We start from the raw sequence: 27741 nt of genomic DNA on the forward strand, positions 1-27741 counted from the left end.
AAATTCTTTGGGGATACCAAATAAGGGCTGTGATTGGCTATCTAGCAGCCCCATGGGTACTGCTAGCCTGCAGCAGGCTCTGCTTGGAGTAAAAATGTGTCTCTGTGCTTCCAAAACGTGTCTCCAAGCCGGAAATGTAAAAATGGGCACCTACTTTGGGGGCACTGGGAGCAACATCAAAGGGGGCAGTGAGCAAGTTGCCCCCGAACCACTTGTTGGGGATCACCGGCCTAATCTATAGGCTTATCTAATATATAATGCTATTTTTTTGTACCAAAATATTGCATCTGCTTTTTAAAGGCTGTGAGAAGATTAAAAAGGAGACATCAGAGACCTTTGAATTGTGGCAGATTAACTTGTTGAACTCGAGTTCTTTACCTCAGCACGCTTCCAAGAATGAACAAATGAAGAGGAATCCAAACCGAGAGCTTTTTATGAACTTTGAGTTCCTCTCCATTACGAAATGCACCATTGATAATACTCTAAACCAGTGGCTGAAAGGCAAGACATTTAACTGTCAGGGTTACAAGCAGTTTTGTCACATACCTCTCAGTGCAGTACATCTAATTTTATCATCTCTAGCATCTTAAATGCGCTTACATTTTTGGTGATAAAACATAAACCAGACCATTATCATTTTATATAAACAATTGAAATTGTAGATTAAAGTAGAGTAGACATTTATGCCCTGAAGATTATACTTATGGTCAAATAAGCAACAGACATTTTTTAGTTCACAGGCATTTGAGCATATGTAGGCCCCTGAATTTTGTGTGGTTGTGCAATGTTCTGCTCTTCTTCTGGCAAATAAATTAGTTCAAGGTCCCTGTAATACCATTAAAAATACCCTGTAAAAGCATTAAAGGAAAACTATACCCCAAATGAATACTTAACCAGCAGATAGTTTATATCATATTAAGTGACCTATTTAAGAATCATGTCAAACTGGAATATATACAGTATATATGTAAATATTGAACTTTTACATCCTTTCCCTTGAGCCACCATTTAGTGATGGGCTGTAATAATGCAACTCTAACTGTAACAGAAAGTAGTGTAGCAAAAGGCAGAACTCCATTCATTGGCTGATGTGACCTAGCATGTATGTATGCCTTGGCTTGTTTGTGTGCACTGTGAATTGTATGATCCCAGGATGCGGCCCTTAATTCTTAAAATGGCAGTTTTCTATTTAGGATTACCCAATAGCACATAGTACTAAAACACTATATTTTTATGAAAATTGTTTATTTAGATGAAGGGTTTTACATATGAGCCTGTTTATGCAATATATTTTTATAGAGACCTACATTGTTTGGTGGAATAGTTTTCCATTTAAGGACAGAATAGAAGGCCTTAAAGATGCATAATCAGCAAATTCCTTTTATCTGCCCATTCTTAACTGCCAGCACAGTAACTTACTTGGCAGTGCCTTAGAAAATAAAAATGACATTGTAAGGCTGTAAGAGGCTGTAAATGGTGATGCCAAACTATGTATGTTGGCATGCTTTCTTGTATATCATTTTGTGCCAGAGCCAAAGAAGATGGATTCAAAGGTAAAAAAAAGAAATTATTGTACATTGTAGGGTCATGTACCTTGTAAGCTGATGGAAGAAAACAATCTGAGAAGTAAGAAGTGTTTATTAGTAAAATCTTAAAAGATGGCTTTATTTATTCAGTGCTTTATGTTCAGTTTTGTTAATGTTTAAACCAAAATATGCCATCTGTGCAACAAACTGAAGTAAATGATTGTTGTAATAAAAGGCTGATATATAATGCAAAGGGGATGAAATTGTATATAACCAGTATATGCTAAATATGATCCTTAGTGCTGAATTCACATGAGGATCCTGTGACCCATAATCTCAAACATGATTTACCTCTACAGTGGGTATTGCAGTTTGTCCCACCACTGTATTTCAGTCTTTATGTCCTTTACTATTGTAGCAGTGTCACGCTGTAGCTACGTATCTCCAGCAACAGTAATGTCATGTGCCTGATCTAGTCCCAGATATAACACAGTGCACTGATGTTAGATGTGCCAGTGACCCTGTATGCAGAGAACTGTGCTGCAGGGGTACCACTGTAGAGTTAACAAAAGGTAAAAGTAGTATTTAATATTTATAATGGCCATATAAATTACTAGAAAGATGAGAAGTATTATGGTACAGCACATGTCACTGAACTTCAAATGCTCATTGTGAAGATGGCAATCATATTTATTACTCAGACTGTGCAGAGCCCAGAGGTGCCATTGCTCAATTTGTGAGCCCATGCTACCCGCCATGACACAAGTACCTGGCTATGCTGAAGACAGTAACAAACATATTGGGACCACAGTGAGAAAGATGCTCTTTGCAACCTGCAGAAACAGTGATACAATGTTGTCTCTTGAGACTTTTCAAGTGGATAATTGATGCAGGCAGTATGCAGAGATGCTGCTCCAGTTTTTTTTCCTTTTTCTATTTTTGTTCATGTTCAGTCAGAGGAGAATTCTATTTAGTAAGATGTTAAAGTAACAAATCTGACCTTGAATACTGTATGTACGGAAAGGAAATATCGTTATATGATATCTGACTTGCAATTTCACTTATAACAAAATATAAAGGGACTTGTTTTTTATTTATTGTGTCCCTCAAATACACAACAGTGTGTTAATTCTGTGATCATAGCGGGTCCAGACTTTTGCTTTTTGCATGTCTGCAAAGTTTAAAGGGGCCATTTATTATGTGTATTGCATGGTGCAAAGTGCAAAAAACAGGTGCAATCCTCCATGTTTCTTGCACTTGCTCCTCATTTTGAAAAATTGCTGCAGATCTTTGCTCTGCTCAAATAGGAGTGCAGGGCTTGCTTCATTAATGCTGCCTGTGACTGGCAGCTCTGTATTTATGTGGAGTAGGCAGGGGATACAGGTAGTTATCCCCTCTCCCCCATTACCTGTCCCCTAACTTGAAAGTCATTCAGACATGCAAGTTCGGGAGCACCGTCAGCCTCAGAGAAGCTGTGTACTTATGACCTCACCTCCCCAAAGGAAGCAGTATAGACAGGGCTGCAGTCTGCACCTAGCATTGTATTTCCAATCCACTGCTAGGTACATGACCCCTTATGAGAGCTGCCAAATTGCTTTAATCAGGCAAGGATTATGTGACTTATAGGTATACTGTATTTAAAAATATCATATTAGTTTACATGAGGAAACAAAGCAAAGCTAGAGCCTTTTTATAAATAGAGTCTATTTTTCTTTTAAAACCAATATCTATTTTTGCCAGTGAACATAATTTTGTTCAAGGCTATTAACCTATCTATAAAATGATTTACATTTAATTAACTTGCCACCCAAAGGAAGCCTTGTTTTTTGTAAGTTCAATCTGATGAAATAAAAGGTGAAGCAACTTCAATTAGTTGCCAACATGTCCATAAATCTTAAGAAGCAAGAAATCTAAACAATAAAAATCTTCCTTGGCCATAACTAATGTCATATTCTTGGAAAGTCAATAAAGCTACTATAGGTATGCTAAAGAAAATATATGCACTTCCCATACACATTTTGCTGTTTTTTTTTTAAAACTGCATCTTTTAATATACAGGAAAAGGCTGTAACCCTGCTAGAGCTTTTTGATCTTGCTGCTAAGTTTGTGCTAGTAAACAAATGGTGTAGGATATATTAAAAAACAATATGGGTATGTAAATACTATAATATACTATATGATGTCTTATGGCAAGCCAGCTTTTAAAGTACACAGTACTACCTCAAAAAACATTTTTTGTACGTATTACAGTGTTTGTCTGATTCTAGCTTTGTTTTGTGGTACCAGCCAGTACAGGGTATGATAAGGTGGGAGACAATAAGGGAGACTGAAAAGTGCCAAAAAAAAGTTGCTTAGGAAAGATTGCAACTGAGCCACATTTTAATGGACAGAAGTGTAAAAATTCCAAAGAAAAATAATCAGATATTCACTTATTAATTTACAGTATAGTGGACCTTTAATGTTGAGATACAGGGGGACTATCAAGAAAATGTTACACAAACTTTATCTCATAAAAAAGAAACACACACATATATATTTAATTATTTTTCTGAAATAATCAAGTTGTTATTCTTCACTATTCCCCCTCCCCAGCAATCTATCTCTCTACTTGCAGCTTTGTGTCAGAGTTGATAATTTAAAAAGACAGTTCTCATACATACAATCAATCAAACTCTGTCTACGACTTCTGCATGAAGAGAGACTTGATGAAAGGGGTAGTGGAGGCTAACTTTATTCTTTCAGAAATAGTACTACATTTTAATTGATTATATTTTGGAATTTCTTTACTTCCATGAGATGATGTTTATATTCGATTTCTTAAATTTTTGCAGTAGTTCTACTTCTGGTCACATGACTACACATTACATTATTTCAGCTAAGAAGCATTGTCATATATGTCCTGTGGAGCACTACCAATATATATGCTCTTTATTGGATGAGCTGATGACATTTTCAGCACATATATTAGCTTTCAGAGGATGTCCTTGCATCACACAACTTCAACTGCAGAAGGAACTCACAACCAGTGACATTTTAGTATAAAGCCCAAGAAAAGTTAAAGATGAATTAGTATATAAAATGTAGAAACAAAATGGGTCAGAACTAAAGTGATAATAACACAATATAACAATATGCTGAGTGTCAGCACTTCTCCAAGTGAGCCAGCTGCAAAGTTGGCACATTTGCAACTCTGTTTTTCTTCTGGAAGTGGTCATTTTTGGCAGATACACAAGTCAGAAGTGTAAAATTAATATTTAAAGCCACAGTTCTGCATTAAACTGCTATGCATAAAACTACTTCAGAAACAGCAATGATAACCTGCAGAGGCAACAGTGGCTTTTAGGTTTACAATCAAGGTAGAATTAATGGCCAGACTCATGGCAACACCTATCATTTGAAATATTGTTACCCACAAACCACCAGGTCTGGGCTCTTTATTTAGTTCATCACATTATAACTAGTGAAAGTACCTCTTGTCCAATTGCATTTATGGCAATTCTGCCGTCTTACAAGGTAATGGTTCAGTGCCGCCAGTCTTGATAAGTCTTGATAAGAATTCTCGAAACCCACTAGGTGCCATTCATTTGCTGATGGTTTGTTACTCTTTCTTAAGCTTAGCTCCTCAACACAGAATGTTTGTCTTCAGAAAAGTAGTAATCCCAGCTGGAAATGTTGAAGTCACTGCCCCCCCTTCAGTTTGTGTACTCGAGCATGGTACAGTTGGGCATTTTATCTGGTAACGTCAGCATATTTACATGTGCATTATTGTTGTAATTTGCTAGAATTTAAGGATGATGATTACGTGATAGAGATGTGCCTTTTCTTTTGCTCCAAATTATTCTTCTTGACAATCTAATAACACAAAGGTCATTTTATATTCCATTCATGTCAGTGTGATGCATGGTCATGAAAAAGCTTTGCCTCTGGTTGAGTGCACATTATCTTGGAATAAAAAGTCTACCTTTTGTAGCATATTATAGAGTGCTGGCACCTTATGGCTCTTATTTGCTAAGTGGCACTATTCCATGAAACAGCTGCTGCCTGGATTTGTTTTGTGAACATGTAGCTTCTTAGGTGCTATTTTAGAAGGAAAGCTGGAAGCAGAGGCAAAAGTAAAAAGTTTGAGGGCTGTTTCTGAAAATCCAAAATACTAGAACTTCCTGATTTTGTTAATGTATCAAAGTCAAAGTGGTTGAATTTGAAGTCCTTGTTTTAAAATAAATACCAAGGAGATGGGCCATGTACTGAACCTCTACCCAAGCACAGGGTTGATATAGGAGTTTAAGTAGGAACCCTTTCCTCTTCTTCTACTTCTCTTCCTCCTAATCCTCACTTGGTAGTGTAGGTGGAAATGCGAGGGGTTTTAAGTACTGACTACTTTGCCAACAACTGTAAGGGACACACATATATATGCTCAAGAAATGATTTCAGAGAAATATAACCAGAATTCTAAGGTGTCCCTTGTTGCTTTTTTTTTTACACACCCAGGGTAGGGAGGCTAATGAATAAAAAGTGGCCCTGCCATATTTTATAGGGTAGCCCTCAAAATGATCCATTAAATGCCCCTTTAGAAATTAGATATCCTCTTAATGTTGGCACCTAGAAGCAATGAGGGGGAACCAGAACTGTTCTTGTCCATCAAATTGCAGAAAATCATGAATGGTATCTTCTGTGATGAAGTAATATCATGGTACATACCGCCCTGATGAATAACAGGAAATTATCATATGCATTCTCTTTAAAGAAACCCAAGTATTATTATGTGCAGTCCCATGTACTTGTGTGGAGTCACAGGGAAATCCAATGCACTTCCAGTTTCCATTCAACGGAAACAATGTTCATTTTTTAGACAAAACACAAGTAACTAATCTGTTGAATCTGATTTTCTACTCGACAGGATGTAACAGATGCAGTCAGATCCTGTCTGTAGTGTAACAAAAAGAGGCTTTGATGAATTAAGCACACAGTTGTATCATTTATCAAATGTGGTATCTGCCTGCTCATCGTTGGTCTGTGGGGCAGCCACTACTATAAATACATATTTGGAACTGCATGTTAGGCAATTCACTTCTTTACGTTTGTTCATTTATCCATCAGTTGGTTTAGAACTGCTTGCAACATAACTTCCCAAGGTCACCTTGTACTCGGGGACTGCATTAAGGTAGTGCCAACCACAGATCTGACAATGGTTTCACTGTTTAGTCAAGTGAGGATAAAATACAAACAAATGGTACAGCTGTTTGACCTTTTTTGGTTTTCACAGACTCATTTGTTCCAAAAGAGAGAGCTAATGGAGGGATGCTACAGAAATGGATGTTGGATGCAAGCTGTGCTGTGCTAGCAATCTGCCTTGCTACAACATCAAAATGTGTGCATGTCCTTTCACATGGCACTTTATATAATCTGTTCCTGATATTTTATTATTAGTTATTCTAACAAATGCGTACAAAGCATTTCCCTTACAGAGTCTGCAATTTGATGTTCAATAAGTGGTTTGATCTACTATACTTCATGACTGTCAGAATGCCAGAGTTTCATTTTCTCTCAATCAGAGAGGTGTATATCCATTTTTATATACCAAGATGTCTTTCCAGTGCAGAACAGAAGATGCTTTACATTTCCAGCATAACAATTGTGTGTAATTTATGCGCTTAATCTGTTCAATAATTAGTTATCGCCTGCACTCTGATTACACTCGCAGCACAGCTGCCCAGTTAATTATGAGCAAATTACAGCACCGGTCTCTATGTTTTTACAGTAAATTGCATAGTGTAGGCAGCAGCTCGAATAGTGTGCACAGGTAGGCATTTAGGCTTGCAGCAGGGATCTCTATTTGCTCAGACAACAGCTGCACCCTGTCATTAAAGTCAATTTTAGCTTCCATTGATCAAGAAATGATGCTGTGCTCGTGGAATTTCTCTACACATTTCAAATGTGAACATCACTTCTCTTCTATTAAGTAGGTGTCAACAAAATGCAATTTTACTAGCTAGATATTTTGGTTTGAGTTTTCAGTTTATTGGCCTGTGCATAAGATCAAAGCGAGGATCTCCGTGATAATATCTATCGAGTAGCTCAATGGTATAAATAAGGCCCCTACAGACCCTGCATTGAGGAGGGCCCTGAGTCCTGAAGGGCCCCACTGCCTGCTGGGATCTGAGGGGACCTACAAGTACCTGCTGCCGTGCTGCCGCTGCTGTTTCCAGGTCACCGCTGTGTGATGTAATGCACCACGCTCAAATAAATGGTGGGGGCATTGAAAGTTCCTCAGCCCCCCTGGCCCCACAAACTTTAGTATGTATGTATGTATAACTTTATTTATAAAGCACCACAAGGGTACACAGCGCTGTACAATCTTACAAAATACAAAATTACACACAGGAAGGACAAGTGTTATAATAAATAAATATAATAAATATATATATAAATACACAGGGAGTAAGTGCCATGTGGTATGAGACACAGTAGGAAGGAGGTCCCTGACCCATAGAGCTTACAATCTAAGTGGTTGGGTAACATACAGGCACAAATTGGAAGGTAAGAGTGCACAAGGTATGGGCATTTGCCCTTAAGCGCAGGACTGGGCAAAATAGTGTTTTAGTGCTCCAGAAGGTAGCAGCTGAGCTTTTTCCTAAAGAGAGTGGGTGAGTGTTCCATACGGAGGGATTCAGGGATAGAGTTAAAGAGGTAAGGAGCAGCAAGATAGAAAGTAGTTACACCACTGGAGTAGATGTTAAGCTGGCCATGCAACAAAATGATTTTTCATTGTTACACAATTTCAGTGTGATCTGTCAAAACCTTCATATTATTGTAAGGTTAGTTTACACCAACCAGTCATTAACTATTGATCTTTCATGTGACATCGGTCAGAAAATTGAATGGACAGATTTAAAAATTTTCATCTTTTCCAATGAAATTTGTCCATTGTTCAATTGTATGCAGGACCAAGCAGGCGGTTTTCCTGGCTTCAGCTAGACAATATAGCTTGAAATTGTTATTTTCATTGATGGACAAATTGTACTTTTAAATGATTGTTTCACAATAAGCTTGGTCTTACGATAACAAAAAGATCTTTTAAAAATCTACATGTGTATGGCCAGCTTTTCTCTACCTGATCCAGCTTCCATTGGAAGGATAAGAACTACATCTAAGCTGTTTTGTGAGAAAGGACAAAGTTTATTGACTGTTGTGACAGTCCTAGGTGTTCTTTAGAAATATAAATATATTTAACTTTATAATAAATATCAATATATGAAACTTTGGTTTAACAAATTACAGAAACTATTTAATGTAAGAAGTTTACTTAAGTTGGCTTATATGTTTTTTGGCAGGCACAGCAGCACAGTATTTCACATAGGAATATATGATCTAGCCATCTGGTACTACTCAAATGAAGCAGTTCTTCAGGACTCACTGAGGACCTATTTTCTATTAATCTGTGCCTTTAATCTGACAATAGGGACCCAACTCAAAAAAATCTAGAAACTCCCTTTACAAATTCTAACTGGAACCATCGCTCTGTAAATACACTTTCTATACTATCATGATAATTTCTTGCTTTGTTCACTTGGGGTGTATCTACCTTAGGCTTTGGAGACACCCTTTTACCAACAAGGTGGAGATTCAGGAGGACTAGGGCTGTGTGATTATGCACCTAGAATTAGTGCATCCAGGAATGTAATGTCTAGGATATGAGAGAAGGAAAGGACATAGTGAATAGCAGTTATATGGAAACACTGTACATCTTGTTTATTTATCCTGCACTTTAATGTTGGCAGGTCTTATATGTGCAATAGTTTATACAGTGGCATAACAAGTATCTTGTTCCAAATTTACTTCCACACTAAACAGCCATGTCATGCTCCATGGCACATTTTCTTCCAAATAAATTAACTCTCAGCTATAGCATCTAGGCTACAAAATAAATTTTACTTCTCTTGCTCTCAGTATTTCACCTCTGAAAGCTTTTTTTTAATTCCTGCCCTTCCTTACCTACACATATATCATATCAGGCTAATAGTAGTTTTAATTTTCCTTTATTAAAAGAGCAATATTTGCCCCTTTTCAACATTAATGCAATGAATAGGACTTGAGTTGAATATTTGTCCATTATTTTTTATTTCTTGAGCTTTCCTTTTTAAATGGGGCAGACAGGAAAATTGAAGCTACTACATCTTTTGTCCTTGCAAGGTAGAAAATTATATCACCAGTATACAGACAATCCCCTGCATAATGGACAGTCACAACAGTCACAACAAAGGGGCAAGGCAAAGAATACTGGGTTTAATGTGTAGTGTAGAAGGAACTATTAACTTTGCAAATCTGAAAATCAGTCCAGATGCGTAACTGAAAGTCTTGTTTTTCTTTGTATTTTTATTTTATTACTGGACTATCCCAAAGTATCCAATTAGTAAGCTAGAATTATGGAATTATGGAAGCAAAGTGTCTTGAGTGGTTTTGTGGGGGAGTAAGGAGTTAACCATTATCACTGTAAGAAAGTGTAACCTCAGTGATAGGGGATGGGTGTCTAACCACAGGCCTAGGGGTATTGCCGAAACTTCATATTTCCTAGTTTATATAGGGGAAGGGAACAAATTGTTCTGTCTCTTTGGACTCGACATGGTGCTGGAACCCTAGGTAGACATTCTCAATAAGAATGTCTTAGTGAAATTGTAGATAAAGAACAATGTAAATGAGGTAACGCTAGTGGCATGTAGATCCTGTAATGGAACACTTAAAGGAGAAGGAAAGTCATTTTGGCACCTAGAATGCTATATTTATTCTGCAGAAATCTTTTCCATACCTAGGTAAAGTAAAAAGCCCTAGAAGCTCCTTCTGTTTGCTTAAGATAGCAGCTGCCATTGTAGCTTGGTCTTCATAGCTTCCTGCTGCAGCTTTAGCCATTGGTATCTCCAATCACACATTCCTAAGTGAGGGGTGAGTGAGTTTTATGAATTCTTATGGGAGGGGGGAGCAGGAGAAGGGAGAGAGCTGCACAGACTCTGGCACTGGGAATGAAGACTTTTGCTGAGAGAGGAAGTCTGATACCAAAGAACGTGTTTACAAAAAAGGAGACAAGAAATCCTGTGTTTCTTTTGATTTAGTGCAGCATTACTGCAAGTGCTTATGGCTGTATTTACATAGCCTTACCTTCTCCTTTAAGAAATGTTAGATAGACAGCGTCAGTTAGTAAGAGGAGCTTTGTAAATTGTGGTATAAGGTAGTTTACTAGGTGGCATTCACTAGGCTGTAGAACAGGGATGTCAAACTCAATCACATAAGGGGGCCGTAATCTAAAACACAGGCTAAGTCGTGGGCCAATTTTTTTTATTAAAGAGATACTGACTCCAGAAATGAAAACTTTTTTACATCTATCAAAACATTGTCTTTGCATGAGCTTTATAATTTTGCCATAAAAAGTATTTGCTGATGCTTTTCCATTCCTTATCTGATCCCCCATGTTCTTCTATGAGGGGGCTGCCATATTTGTTAGAAGCTATAGAAGCATTAGAAGCTATAACTGACAGGCTGAGAAGGGACAGTCAGGTTGGCAAAACAGTCAGGTTTAGGAACTTCAAGCAACAATTACATACAAAACCAGCCCTAACAGTGAAAAAAGATCAATATGACCTATAGGTAACTTTTTATGGAGATTCATAATTTGAAAAGTTGTTTTTTCGTGTCAGTATCACTTTAATATACTTAGTAAGATACTAAGTGGTATACTGGTATTTATCACAATGTGTAAAAAGTGGAGCAAGTCATTACCGGTGATGTTGCTCCAATCAGCCAATCAGATGCTTTGCTAAATTCTGATTAGTGATTGGTTGCCTTGGGCAACATTACTGGTAATGCTTCACTCTACTTTTTACACAGCATGATAAATATACCCCTTAGTTTTAGTTACTATGTGAGGAAAATGGAAATTGATCAGGCTGGATGGTCAAACACACCTCACGAAGGGCCACATAAAACAGCCAGGTGGGCCGGATTCGGCCCACGGGCCTTGTGTTTGACATATATGCTGTAGCAACTCAAGTGAATCATAAAAGTCTTAAAGCACACAGTGAAGATCCTGGCACACTGGGGGCAGACAGCTTCAATGTATTACCCATGAGAACTTGGTGTATGATGTGGTATTGTTGCCACAAATATTTGGTTCACAAGAAAGTACCTTTCTTTTCAGTTACTCCACCTACATGTCTGTCCTAGTTTGACAGAACAAACCAAAAAGAGAGCAAGGAGTACACCTGAAATAACAGCAGAAATCATGTTTATTTCAATCATTATACTCTAACAGTAATATTTTTGCATTCACAGGCTGATAGATGCGGCATTTAAATGAAACATAGAAAATAACTAAGCTTATTTCATTTCACATTCCTGTTTACCAAATGTTACATAAGGGTGTATGTTCAATGTTTTTACAATTGGATATCTTTGTAAAGACATATTTGAGGAAATAGCAATTAGGAATATGTTCATTGGTCATGTAGTTTACATGAATTCCTACAGCCTGGTAAATGTAATTGATTAATGCAATAACAATATGAGTGAAAGGCAATCTCCTTTGTTCCTCTCTGCCTGGGAATCCACAGTTGTGTCAACGGATAATAAATTGCTTTCTGTAATGATTTTTTTTTTTTGAATTAATAATTTAAATGCTAATAATAGTAGAAATGATTCATGGAATGACGAAACTATACATTTATTGAGTCAACTGTAGAATAGCCCTGATAAAAATATAAGATACAGAAGTGTCTTCGGTATTGCACAGCACTGGCAGTGAGTTAACACTGCTTTGCAGAAATGTGTAACTGATTCAGAAACATCTAAGGAATAGCCAAGAAATGAGGCTAAATAACATGTTTTCAACTGTGGACGTAAATCCCATTAAAACATTGAGTCAAGAGGAAAATGAGTTCCACAGACGGCCGGTCTGAGCTAAGCAAACACTTTCTGTGATGTCTGGTACTTCTCAGCACTTATCTTTTCAAAGGAAACTTCAGCTCTGAACTGGTTCATTTTAGCTACATTATCATTTTAAAACAAGCTCAGGCTGATGTTTATTAGCATTTTATCGAATTAACTCTCACTCTTATATGTGCCAGTGAAAAATGACAAGTCTTTTTTTGCTAAGCAAATCATTAGAGTTTAAGGACCAAAGTAAAAAAAAAAAAAACCCTGAGAACAAACGTGGCTTTAAAACCCTCTTGCCCTTTCAAAAACCTCTTAGTTAATCAGGAACTTCTAGGGACTTATAACAACTTATATGGGAATGACTGAAGGAAACATTTAGTGCAGTTATACATTTAGGAGTCTTGTTTTAATATGGTGCAGTTATATGACACTGATGACTTAATTATTAAAGACGTTATTATTAAAAATGATTAAAGGAAAACTATACCCCCAGAATGAATACTTAACTAACAGATAGTTTATATTATGTTAAATGACCTATTAAAGAATCTCACCAAACTAAAATATATATATATCAGTAAATATTGCCCTTTTACTTCCTTTCCCTTGATCTACCATTTAGTAATGGGCTGTGTGCTCCCTCAGAGATCACATGACCAGAAATAATGCAGCTCCAACTGTAACAGGACGTAGAGTGGAAGCATAAGACAGAACTCTGTCCATTAATTGGCTGATGGGGCCTAGCATGTATGTGTGCCTTGGCTTGTTTGTGTGCACTGTGAATCCAACAATCCCAGGGGGACGGCCCTTGATTCTTAAAATGGCAGTTTTCTATTTAGGATTACCCAATAGCACATACAACTGAAAAAGTATATTTTTATGAAAATGGTTTATTTAGATGAAGTAGGGTTTTACATATGAACTGGTTTATGAAATATATTTTTATAGAGACCTACATAGTTTGGCGGTATAGTTTTCCTTTAAAGTATTTATTCAAGTCAGCCCAGGTAGGCCAGTTTATTAATTTTTATTTGGGGATTTGATTGTGTTATGAAATTTGTTCTAAAAAAATATGATAAACATAATCAAGTTTATTTTCAATTGCTAGAATATTTCCCTAAAAAAATCGATTGTGTTAAGCTATGAAATAAAAACCTTGATCACAACTAAAATCACACTGTCTCTTTTATTCATGTCTAAACCTTTGACTGTTTGCAAATACTAAAACAATAAAATAGCTTGAATATGAAAATACAACTCCCATTCATTTCTTATGAAGAGAGCAAGGTATTACTTGCCAAATGATATTATTCCAATATGTTAGATTTCTTTTCAATTGATAAGTCTTGAAAATTTGAATCCAAAAAAATATTCACCTCTTTTTGCCTCTGTTACAGCTGGCAGTTGGCAGTAGTTATTCTGCTTTGTATTCTAGGCAATTAAACAAAGTTGGCATTGCATTTATGCTGTTATCTATTCTAGTTAATTAATCACAAATTTAGGGCTACATTTATTCTGTTTTCTAGGGGCATTTAGCATAGAGTTGGCACTACTATTGGTTTGATTTGCAAACTGTGGCCATGACCTTCACTTTGTGTAGTTAGAATGAAGGCGGTCGGACGCAGTTATGACCAAGTAAAATTCTTTCACATCCTATTCTCCTAATTTCCTAAATGGACTGACTGATCTTATTGCCTTATGAATGTTGGTCTAGGTACCTACATAAAGTCACGTACATAAAGAATATTTGAAGAAATTGACTAGCTCGTCTTTAACCAAACAAGATTAGCTTTGCATGAAATGCGCTGTACATGATTATTAATGAATTCTAGCATTGATTTGCCTAAGTGTGATGTTATTAATTGATTTGGATATGTTTCAATCCCCATTTGTTATAGATTATTATGAATTTTTATGCTGGATGAATTTTAAAAATTACAGCGGTGATTTCATTAACTCCTTGCTGGTGTTTCTTTGAGAGTTTTTGCAACCAATTTTTAGCCGATGATTTTTTGTTTGTTCATAAAATAAATTGTGTATTTAATATAAAGTTCCCAGCAGTTTTGTGCAGGATATTATCTGCCAATTAATTCCAGTTAATCGTAATTGGTAATTAGTTTACTTCTTTGAAGAATTATAAAATAATTATTAATGATTCATTTTAGGATTCATGCAAGCAAGTCGGTTTATAAACTTGATATATTAAAAATGTGTAAATCATTGGATAAGCATTTTGATGTGTCACATTTTAAGCTTTCTTCAAAATTCTGATGTAATATCTGATTTTTTTTTTTTTCTAATAGATTAACAAATTATGGAGTCTACACCATGTTAGGCTTAATTAAATCATTTCTGGGAAATGCTTGGTGTCCCCTCATCTCTTAGTGCAGAACACCTTTGATACATTAGTCCTAAGCACCTGACTAGCTTTGACAGATTGTAAGCTCTACGGGGCAGGGACCTCCATCCTCTTGTCTCTTTGACTCTTAACTTATTGCAACTGTACCTTGTATTTATTGTTATACTTGTATTTATCTATTATTATTTAAATAACCCCTTTGGAATTAATCTATTCTACTGTACAGCGCTGCGTACATAAGTAGCGTTTTATAAATAGAGATATACATACATACATATATCTGGGGGCATATTTATTATAGTGTGTAAACCAACATCACTGGGAATGTTTCCCAAAGCGACCAATCAGATCTTTGCTTTTGTTTTCTACCTTGTAGGTGACTATAAAGTACTAATTGGGTGCTATGGGCAATATCATTGGTGAAGTTTGATTACACACTATAATAAATATGCAAACTTAGAATACAGTACCTGAGAATTTATTAAACTTTAAACACTGGGGTTCCAATGAATAAAACCCCTACTATCATGTCTGCCGTTTAAAGTATTTATTGTCTACTTGTGGCAAATGCTTTGTCAAAACTACAATCATTTGTTTACCTGACTTTTTTTAGTTTTTTTTAACCACTAACTGGTAATGCTAGGGTGGGCCTATCAGGGGTGCACAGCTCAGCCAGCAACAATAATCCTATATTTATTTTTTGTAAATTGTAATTAATTAAGCCAGACCAGTTGCACTTGTATCATACTTATATTTTACTTAACCTTGGGGTGCTCCCACAACCCCCTGTTTGGGTATTTCTGCATTTTGACAGAGCTATTCTGCAGGAAGAATGGCCAATCTTCCATGTGGTTGCAGCACACCCACACACACCCGTCCCCACACACCCGTCGCGGTCTTATGCCTTTAAAAAATGGGTGTTGATCTGGGTGATCTCCTTAAAAGCCAGAACTGGCTTGTCAGGAGACACCTATCCTACTATGCTACAATTATGGGAGGTGTCATACTATGAAAAAATATGACCCCATGTAAACAGTTAGGACCACAATGTGGGGGTTTACCTTGATGTTGTATGGTGGCTTGTCAGTTTAATGATCATAACTATGTAATTTAAAACCCTTGTTTGAAGATACAGTACATGCACAAACATCAAAGTACTAGTGAAACAGGGGACCAGAACTTAGTTCTTGAATGTTATAGATAAACTGGCCATCTATATTACTTAGCTTTGGAGTGCTTCCATAACCCCTGTCCCTTTTTTCATATCCCCATTCCTTTTTGTGTCATATTTGTGTCATTTTGTGTCAACTTACCTTATACTGCTAAAGCCAGCAAGATTCAAATATATAAGGAGATTTAGGCAAAAGCAAGGACAGCTGGAACATCTTAGGCATCTAAGTCCCATGCTGGGATTTTAATATTATCAGTTATCTATGTTAGAAGCAGATGAGGGTGGGTCTGACAATTTCATTTGATCTAGCTCTAGCTCTCTATAAAAATAATATTCATATGCTGTGAATACTGTGCTGGAGGGCTAACCACATTATCTTACATGGCAGATAATGGCACATTTTATCGCATGATGGATAGCTTATTTTCTGTGTTGCTGAAAACAGATAATGCTCTGTTCCTGGCCAACAAGATTTCACTAGTGCATAATCAGAGGCAACAGCATCTAAAGAAGCATTGTGAGTGAAAGGCTCTGACAGTATCTTACATTCCAGCTTTAAGCATGATAAAGTGTTCATAGAGTGTGGAACTCTGAACCAGCGCCATGATATTTTCTAGCAAAACCTCTATATATCTTTGCATATGGATAATGGGTGTCATTTATCTTTGTTACTCAAGAGGGAAACAGGCTGTTTGCATTTTTTTTATATATATTTTGTCTAGTATCTGAAGAGGAATTATACACCCCACACAAATGAATGTAAAATTGCTTAAAGTGCTACTTTTAGTTTTCATGGTCTTAACCATTTTAAACTGCTAATATCACATATTTGCACAGGGGTGCCCTTGGTTGTTCTGTTTGTATGGCCTCCTGAAGTTTAAATTACCGGTGCTGAAAGTGTCTCCTGGTGCATGTTAATGGCATTTAGGCACTGCCCAGCTTGTGGGTGCAAGACATGGTCATATGCATGCATTTTAGATCTTTCTGCCTGTTTTTACACATAAGCCCTGGTGTGTTGTTAAAGAGCAGGTGCTAAATGTCCTCTAACTTGTGTGTTAATAGAAATCTTCTCTAATTGCTAGGGGACATAAACATCTAAAGGTGAGCAGTGCTACAGTTTGCCAGAAGCAAACTTCGTAGCTCTCTTCATAGCTCTATATGCTATAATATTTTGAAGTCTTAATTTCTGGAAGCTCTCTATGCATGTATTTTGCATATCACTATTACAGCAAAAGATTATTTATCAAACTGAACACAGTTTCCTTATTGCCTTTGTCTCTTTAGAGCATTTTTTGTAAAACTATATTTTTGAATGCTTAATTAGAAAATACCTGCTAAAAGCTTCCGGTCATTTGAAATAGGGCGATTGAACGATCCCAGCCCGACTTCATCCTATACAGAAGGAAGGCTAGGATCGATCAATTGATTGCCACATAGTGGATTCTTCCCTGCATCGCCGTATCGCTGTATCACCCTATTTCAAATGACCGGAAGCCAACTTTTAGCAGGTATTCAAAATAATAAATGGTGTGCAGGATAGGGCAATTATTGGGGCATTCAAAATAATAAATGGTGTGCAGGATAGGGCAATTATTGGGGCAGGGTAGAATAGATTTTTTACTTAAAAAATGTTAGTGTTACTTTTCCTTTAAAATAAAGGTTACTTAATGTAATTACCCATTTAAGAATCACCATTAAAGGTATTTGCTTATCCTGTGCATTTTGAGAAATTATTTTTCCTCACCATACTCTGTAATTGGAGGACTGGCCCAATAGATTCTTCCCCTTCTGATATAATTTAAGTTAAAAACCCCCATAAAAATAGGATATTAGGAAGAAGTATCCTTCACATGCAGCATCTCTACGGAGGTTTACAATTCTTCTGTATTGTAGCTTGGCCAAAGGGTTTTGCTAGTATTGAATTATTAATCTAGGACCTATGCCTCATCTGGAGTTGAGGTGCCTCCTAACTTCACAGCTAAGTCCTAACTGTATAGAACATTGTTGCAGCTTTGTAATTACAACCATAAGGGTCTCTGCTATGTAACTTCCCCCTTTGTACACTGACACCCAAACTATTTGTGCTATTTTGTAGTAACATACTTCTTTGCTTTCCTTGAATTCAGAATGTAACCTTTAAAGATCAAAGTGAAAGTGACCAAAACATGAGAGAAAGTGCAAGTGAAAGACAAAGAGAGAGTTGGTAAAAAAGACATTGGGCCTCTTAGGTGAGGGCAAATGATAGAAAATAGAGAGAGGAAGTAGATCCAAAGAAAGGGTAAAGATAGCAATAACATTTAAATATTAACATTAAAGCGGACCTGTCACCTTAAGAAATAATTTCAAATTGTTTTCTATTGTGTTTGGCAAGCAAAATAAACTTTACTTACACTATATAAATTATTTTAATCTTATTTTCTTCAGCCTTGGAATTCACAATTGCAGCAAGCAGGCAGGGGCCATTTTGTGGACACTGTTATCAAAGCAGGCATTGCATCCTGCCAATATCTTGTTTCTGTGCCAGTATGGGGGGACCTGATGCTCATGTCCATGCACTGGTTACACAATTAGATGGTGAGGAGAGAGGGGGAATGTGAGGAGGGCAGAGACATCTAAGAAGTTCTGAATTGAAAGTGAAAGTAACTGTCTGCCCCACCTCTATGCCTAAGGCATAGAGGCGGGGCAGGTATTATATGATTGACAGCGGGGATTTTAAAATGCTTTTATAATGGGTTTGGATGGGGTAATAAAAATATTATTTTGGGTTTCATGTTAAATTTGAAAAGGACTTTTATTATACAGCTTTTTATGTCTGGGTGACAGGTCCACTTTAAAGATCAAAGTGAAAGTGACCAAAACATGAGAGAAAGTGCAAGTGAAAGACAAAGAGAGAGTTGGTAAAAAAGACATTGGGCCTCTTAGGTGAGGGCAAATGATAGAAAATAGAGAGAGGAAGTAGATCCAAAGAAAGGGTAAAGATAGCAATAACATTTAAATATTAACATTAAAATAATGTATATGATTTGTGATTTGTATGGAAAAGTATTTAGGCCTGGCAACTTCTTAAGTTAAGAAAACACTCATTGCAAATTGTCTATCAAAGGTTCATCTTCATTATATTTATTTAACATACAATATAATAAAATCAACTTGAAAAAACAATAACAGTTCTTCATTGAAATAGAAGAGCTACTAAACCTAACAGGCACACATTGGGTTAATAAATATCTATCACACGCATCAAAGATGGTATTTATTTGTGACAGGCTATTTTATCTTGGGTTACGACTCACATTAAAAGAATAAATATTATTTTCAACTCATCCAAATGCCATTGCTGTCAGCTTGAGTGGAGTATATAGAAATAATTCCTTAAAGACCTAGGCAATGATGTGGATCTAACTGGGGAAAGAACCAATTAACCTCGTAAAACATTTTCAGATTTTTACTGTTAGCTCCAGGATTTCAGAAGTGCTCATGAATTCATTTTGTTCAAGCTGAGAATCGGTTAAAGTGATTTGACTCCTCCTGTTGCTAATGGACACAGGTATGGGACCTGTTTTCCAGAATGCTTGGGACCTGGAGTTTTCTGGATAAGGGATCTTTCCGTAAGTTGGGTCTCTATACTAAGGGGCCCATTTACTTACTCACGAACGGGCCGAATGCGTCCGATTGCGTTTTTTTCGTAATGATCGGTATTTTGCGATTTTTTCGGAAAATTATCGCGACTTTTTCGTTACCAATACGATTTTTGCGGAAAAACGCGAGTTTTTCGTAGCCATTCCGAAAGTTGCGATTTTTTCGTAGCGTTAAAACTTGCGCGAAAAGTTGCGCTTTTTTCGTAGCGTTAAAACTTAAAAGGCGCGACGTTTTGCGCAAGTTTTAACACTACGAAAAAATCGCAACTTTTTGCGCAATTTTTAACGCTACGAAAAAATCGCAACTTTCGGAATGGCTACGAAAAACTCACGTTTTTTCGCGCAAATCGTATTGGTAACGAAAAAGTCGCAATAATTTCCGAAAAGTCGTAAAGGCGCCGAAAAAATCGCAAAAAATACGAAAAAGTCGCAAAATGTTCGTTTTCCAATCGGAATTTTTCCAATTCGGATTCGAATTCGTGGGTTAGTAAATCAGCCCCTAAGTCAACTAAAAAATCATCTTAACATTAAATAAACCCAATAGGATTGTTTTGCCTCCAATGAGGATTAATTATATCTTAGTTGGGATCAAGTACAAGGTACTGTTTTATTATTACAGAGAAAAAGGAAATATGTTTTAAAATTTTCAATTGTTTGATTAAAAGGAGGTCCATAGAAGTTGACATTCGCATAATTCAGAACTTTCTGGATAACAGATCCCATACCTGTACTAGGATTCACGCTCTGCTTGCATGTGATAGGCAGCTGCAAACTATAGTGCAAAAGGGAACATATTTTATTTGGGAATAATAGTTCTAATAGAATGGACTTTTCATAAATACATCTCCCATAAATGCCATTGCGTAAATAAAAACTCTCAAAGTCATAATTGCAAAAGTAATTGAGGGTTTATTAATGATGTTTCAAAAGTTTAAATACACATTTGAAGCCCTCATTACAACGTGGGGAACGTTTTCCTTAAGAAAATGTTGAAGCCATTCATTGTGCTCAGTTCCAGCATTGAAGAACCTTGACCTTCTTCAAGCTTTCAGTAAAAAGGAAAGAAAATGCTATGCGGCAATGTCCTATATCTATTCACTCTTCTGTATGCTTAAGTTTGAGTGCAATATATCCACCCTAGACCAAGAAAGTTGCGCCAACACTTTAAAAGTAGCTAAAACTCCCTTGGGAATTGCCTGTGGAAAAAATGACTGTTACAAAATGGATATATGTAGGAATTGTGGCTAGAATGATTCCATCTCTCTGAGTGTCTCCACATTTTAGTCAGTGTGCAAGCTTGGATTCAAGTTCCATTTATCATCTCAACAGGCCAAATTGACATCGGTCAGGATCCCATAAAGAGAAAGTTCAGAATTCATTTTCAGAGCTGATGTTGGCTAACAATTCAACAAGTTGATGTAGCAATGCAGACACAATTTTCAGTCACTTGTCACAACAATATTGACCTTGATTCGATTGAAAATACAACACAAAGGTCCACCTACACCTAATTACTGATTTAAGATGTGAAAAGATGTCACTTAAATTTTAGAACAAGGCAAAATATATCCTTTCCTGCAACTTGGGGACAGAGGACTCTCACAAGTGTTTAAATCACCAAACTGTTCAAGTTCATATTTATGTACATATCCAGTTATTTGTTTCAGTTATGGCAGCATTAACAAATCAAATCAACAGATGACAAAGGTGTTGGACAAATCATTATATATTTAGAAATAAAAGAAATAGAACGACTTTTGCAAGGCAAATTTTTTGCACCCGCTTAGTCCCTAGCGCTGTTATTTAGCCTCATGAATTAGGAGACTTTTTACATTTTTTTAATTTTCTAAAAGAAAAACAATTAAATTCCTGTATATTAGATATAATATATTGTCTTTATCCAGTAAAAAAATTGCAAGTAAAAAATAAACAAGTACAGTAGCTGACAGTGTTTTTCTTTACAGTGATATGGTAGCAGTACAAGACGAGTGCCTAACTGATCCATTCCAGAGGTGGGAAGGATTGCAAGCAATCCAGCAGAAACCCAGCTAGCTCGGGAATGTTTTATGAAACATTCTGGTCCCATCTCAACATAAAGGATTTAGCATAACTCAAACTTTTTTTGGCTACAGCTGTAGTAAAAAAATGATGGAAAACACTTAGTGGGCACACAGACAGCTCTCCAAGCATTTGCAAGAATATTCCTTGGAGATCCTGGTTTCACCAACAACTAAATGAAAGTGTTATGCAAATTCATCAAATTTTACTCTGTAACTTGTTACGTTTAAAATGATAAACAACTATTTTGACAGTATGAACACACAGTTGCTCCCTCATTGAGTTTATAGATATTATTATACCTTTTGGCATAAGAAATGTCTTTGACATATTGCGAAGCAGGGAGAATCTTACTGGAATTATTCTGCATCGCTCTTCTAATTTGGAAGGAATACAATTTTAAAAGTTATTTTATTCAAAAGGATAGACAATTGTAGTCATTGTCTTTGCAGCTAGTGGGCTACTGTGTGTTTTTGCTCTATACTGTTTACGTTGTTATGCTATTAAAACCATTCCAGTTCAGCTTAAAGCTCATGCACAAGGGCTGTATTCTAGGCCATTTTTTTTTAGCCAGCGGAGAAGCATCTTAAGATGGCAAACTAGCCTGGTATTAGTGGAACCTGCATGTCAACAGCTGTGATGCTGAAATGTGGTTTTTATTAAAATGAATGAAAGGCTCATGTGCATGATTTAGGAAAAAACAACAGATAATAATATTAATGTTTCTCCTTGTTGATCAAGCAATGTGCAAAAAAAAGAGAAAAATGTAAATATTATTATGGTCAGTTTCATTAAAGCCTCGGGTGAATAAAATACATCAGTAGAACACTATGGCACATTGTAAAGGTCTATAAAAGACCTTAAATTTCATAAGGTTTAACTCCTTATGAAATTTTATGAAGGCAGTATTTTTTTCTATACATACATTATATTGTAAAGCATTAAAATGTGCAGTCTTTCAAGGAATAGGCATTCCATTCCTTATGCCATAGTTCCTTTTTTTCGACAGTGCAGATGTAGAAGCAATAAAGGTCTGATGGACCTTTTTCCAAGACTATAGTCTTGGCAACTCATCTGGTAACTAAACGGACCATTACCAGTTATAAAGGGACTGGGACAAATAAAATATCCATTAAAATTTGACTCTCCTATTAAACATAATGTGGAAAAGAGAGTTATTTGGAAGCCCTGTAAAAGAATGAAAACAATTGTATAAAACTATATGAAATAAAGAGCCTCTGTTTTCCTGCATCATTAAACTATCTGTATCCCAGGTAAATACAGTTTTATAAGAAGATCCTCATACAGACCCATACTAACAGAGAAGCCTGCCTCTGAAGCAATACATTGCAGACCCACGGGGCAGGCAGTGGGTTAACCAGCCCTGTATCAGCTGTAAATGAAATATTAAAAACGCACAATGGAAATAAATTTTTTCTGACATCATGTTTGCATATAGAACAGATTTTGCATTATTGCTCTACATATAAGAATATATTAAGGAACTTATAAACAGACTGGCACATTACAAACTTAAGGTTCTTTGGTGAAGAATGAAAAAAAAAACCAATAACAGTATTTTAATAGAAAGTAACTTCTGGGCGTGTTTCTATCTGTTGATCCTTTGGATTCTCTCACACAGAAGAGAAAGGTACTGTGTTAACTTCACCATTGCTACAATGACGATCCCACCAAGCATCATACATGTTGGCCAAAATAATGAGTGGAATAAGACGTCAGAACTGTAGAGTTTGGTCAAAATGACATTCTTTTGATTTCCTTCTGGATCGTAAAAACATGGAAAGTGCTGATGTTTCCGGAAATTTTCCATAATTATACTGACAAGTGACAATGACTCTTCATAATTTTTCCCACATCTGGGTATGTATGAACACTGAAACAACAAAAACAATAAATAAAAATAGATTTATTTAATACTCAAGCACAAAGTATTTGGCATTTAATTGGTATCATATTAATTTTTCTTAAAAGCTCTTACTTATTATTTCCTATGCCTGGTGCCATTTAATTATCAAGTAATGGACCGTTATGACTATATCTGACTGTGTCATGATAAAAATAAAGCAATTTTTACAAATGTTGGTGCTATATTAGCTACAGTACCATAATCATGCTCTTGTGAATAATACATAATTTATAGTAACATAAAGCTCACTTCAAACACTTCTTGTGATGAATTTCCATCTATTACAAAGTGAGTAAGCATTAAGTCAAGGAACTAAACTGTTAGGTTACAGCTCTACAGATAATTATACATAATTATGTTATTGCATTTACCAGTACATAAATGAGGTGTGAATATAAAGTCATTTTACTGTATGATCAATTAATCACACAGTAATGACTTTCTATGCTCTGTTCAATAATATTAACAATTGTCTTGAGAAAGACATTTTCAGGAGGATATGCTAGTGTCATGACTGGGGTTGAGTAAGCTTCATTATAAAAAGTACATTTTATATACAAGTAACAGTTGCTGTTATTGTAAATTATAATTCAATCTGAGATCTGTTGGAGAAAAGAGGATACATTAGGGGTGCATTAGGGGTGTGCAAGAATAGCATTTCATCTAACAAAAAAAAGAAAGCATGCAGATGGTTTTTCTGCAGTGTGGAAGTGCCGGAGGCAATTCTGACTCTTTACTTAACTCTTAGAATGGAATACAAAAATACATGTCTTGACTGCACAATTTACTAACAGTATTTCATCATCATAATTGTGGCCAATAAATATGTCAGACTGAAATGTGAAGGTGAAGCTGGACAATTTTAGACTGCAAGGCATGCTCACACTTTCGCTCACCGCAAAGGACCATTGGAAGAATAAAAATGTCTGACCATTGGAAGAATAAAAATGTCTAGGAAATGACTGTGTTAAATGATAAAAAATCCTTTAAGGTTGGAATGTTTATCTTTGTTTTAGTTTTGTTGTTTTTCAGTTTTCATTTTTTCATTATCTCTGGAATAAACAGCTGCTTTAAACCAAGGATGTAATGTTCCTTTGTCTGATCAGCTTCATCAGACCTGTGTTTGAGCTTGTGTTTAGCTGCCACTATCTTGGTTGTGTGTAAACTTATTATCTAGCAGTTTTCTAAAATGTTCTTCTTTTATAGCCAGATTGTACAATGGCTTTATATCTTAATTAAAACAACTGAATTCAGTTTGGATTTAGTCAAATAAATGCTTGCAGGTTGAATGGTTAGATATTTTGCAATGTAGTTTTCCATGGAGAGGGTCAATGGTTTCTTTTAGGTAATATCTTAAAGGACAAGTCAACCCAGAATATATTTTTGCCTAATTAAAGAAAACATAATTCTAAACAACTTTGCAATATACATTTGTTACAAATTTGTAATGGTTTTTGAGTTATCAGCAAAGGCTTCTTTTAGTAGCAATTACATTTACAAATAACTTTAAAAGCACTGAAAATTTTTAATAAATTCATATTGGAAAGTTGTTTGCTTTTGTTAGGCAAAAACTTATTTTTGGGGTTAACATGCCCTTTTAAAATACACTGATATAGAATTGAGATCTCTGGCCCTTTTAATGTTTGGGTCTGTCATTGTCTAATCCATGTTCCAAGAAGAGGCATTTGCAGATTACATTTTCAGTTTGGGCAACTGTGGTCCAATGGGATCCCAGGGTGGGCTGTAAAATCTGTTCTGTGAGATGGTTATACTTGCAGAGAGGGAAGGGCAATAAAGTTGAAAATGGTAATGTGACATGTGTGGCCACTTGAGCATCTAGGCTTCCCCTTGCTCCTACCTTATAAAGCCAATCTTACATAGAAAAAATGTATGTGAAAAAGAACAACCAAATAAGCAAGAACAATACAAAGAACAATTTAGGTGGAGGTTAACATTTAGTATGTTATAGTTGTTATAGATAGACCTATTCTAAACAACACCTTTTAATAGTTTTTAATTTATGAACCCTCCTGTTTTGCAATGGTCTCTAACTGAAAAAGCCACCTGATTTTTGTGTCACCAATCCTAGCAACCAATAAAAATATCAACTGTGAAGCTATTACTTTATTGTTATTCTTGGTTTATATTTCTTATTTTTTCTTTAAGACCCTTCCTTATTTATGTTCTATTCTACCAAACTCTTACTACTTATTAGGGTAATTAGGCTTAGCTACCAAACAGCAATTACAACTCCTAGTCTGACAGCTGCACAACAAAAAAGAAAGAATTAAAAAACCATAATAAATAAAAAATGAATATCAACTGCAAATATTCTTAGAATCCCACTGCCTGCATCATGCTAAAAGTTACTATTTTTTGCAGCTTTGCAATTTGTCTTTTTTTTTTATAGTTTTTGTATTATTTGCTTTTATCTTCTACATCATCTTGTACATCTTTTCAGCTTTGAAAAGGGGATCACTGACTCCAGCAGCCAAAAAACTATTGCTCTGTGAGCTTACAATGTTATTATTACTGTTACTCCTTATTCCTATTCTTTCTGCTTGGGCCCTTTCCTATTTCTATTCCAGTCTCTTTTTCAAACCACTGTCTGGTTGCTAAGGTAAACAAGACCTTAGCAACCTGATAGCTGTACACTTCCAAACAGCATCTACCACAAAAATAACTAAGGTAAACCTAATTGTCTCAGAATATCAATGTTTATGTCATATTAAAAATCCATTTAAAGATGGACAACCCCTTTCATTTAATATACACTGTCACTTTAAGCAACTATTTTGCTAAAATGTGTAAAATAAGTACATTTCACATCTCCACTCTGATATCCTAGGAATTCACAGGAATTTCACCATCCTAAAGACTGCACTGGATAATTACATGCAGCTAGTTAGAGATATTAATTGAAGTCCTCACTCAAAGCAGTTTGTGCCTGTATGTTACCCAACCACTCAGATTGTAATCTCTACGGGGCAGGGACCTCCTTCCTACTGTGTCTCATACCACATGGCACTTATATATATATTTATTGTATTTATTTATTATATCACTTGTCCTCCCTGTGTGTCATTTTGTATTCTGTAAGATTGTACAGCGCAGCGTACCCTTGTGGCACTTTATAAATAAAGTTATACATACATACATACATACATTTTACCAAAGGAGTTGTTAGCTTACTTATAGGCGTGTTTCTAGTCATATTGTGTGTGTGGGCTTTATGGAGAAGAAGGGAGCATACCCTGATATACATAGTATAGAAAACACTATACAGATTCCCATTTCAAGGAGATGTGGAAAGGCATTAGCAATAAATCTGGCAGCAGGTGAGCATGTTGGCAGCCTTTCAAAAGAACAAAAGGTCTTAAATAAACAGCAGGGTGGAATCTGATAGTATCAAGAAGGCTAAATGTAATCACAGGAAAAACACCCTCCTAATATAAAAGGATAAGTTAACTTTTTTACTTCCAAGGATTTGTACCTGGGGTATTTTTATGGAATGGTAACACCGAATGCAATTGTTTAGGGTTTATAACTGAGTTGTACTTGCTATTGTGAGATGCAGACAAAGTTGAGATCATTTACAGTACGTAAAGTGTCCGATTTTCACCTCTAGAATCCAAAATAGCATGGGCAGTCACCCAGCCTTCATCAGCATATGGACACTTATGCCATTGTTGAGCCCACAACTTTCTCACAGTGTACTAAAACAGATGCTAGTTTGCATCTGTATGGGGATATTGTGCAAAACTGTGCACTCACTATTGGGCTGGAACAAAACATGGGAATTTACTTCCAAATATTGAAGTTGCCCTTCTGCATTCTTAAATGAGCCCTCTTATGTTTTGAGCTTCAGAACCAGCCCAAGGGCACTACTGTCCTTTAGCAATGAAGACCTGTGATGGTGACCCCAGTAACACCCACTGTCTGTTGACTTTGCAGCACAAGCTCAGGGCTGGTGTCAGAAAAATACTATTCATATCTGATTAGTAATTAATTTAGAGTCACACTACATGACAGCATAGAAACCAATGCATTCTCTGGCAAAATTCATAAATAATGAGCCAAATAGCATAATTTACTCACTTTCTACTAATGTTTTGATAATATTCAATGAGGCCTAAGCCTAG

General features: G+C 36.0%; 1 protein-coding gene across 2 annotated transcripts in view; it reads right to left on the reverse strand.

Annotated features, from left to right (window-relative positions):
- Nucleotides 1-20503: 20503 nt before the first annotated feature.
- The window catches only part of kcnmb2 (potassium channel subfamily M regulatory beta subunit 2), a 117442-nt gene continuing 110204 nt past the window's right edge, over nt 20504-27741 (reverse strand). For both annotated transcript variants that reach the window (XM_031902608.1, XM_002931553.3), the window contains one exon: nt 20504-23566. In XM_031902608.1, coding sequence (XP_031758468.1) covers nt 23282-23566 — 285 coding nt within the window. In that variant the 3' untranslated portion in view covers nt 20504-23281. The remainder of the gene's footprint in view (nt 23567-27741) is intronic.

This window comes from Xenopus tropicalis, chromosome 5 (genome assembly GCF_000004195.4).
Source record: "Xenopus tropicalis strain Nigerian chromosome 5, UCB_Xtro_10.0, whole genome shotgun sequence".
Taxonomy (NCBI): domain Eukaryota; kingdom Metazoa; phylum Chordata; class Amphibia; order Anura; family Pipidae; genus Xenopus; species Xenopus tropicalis.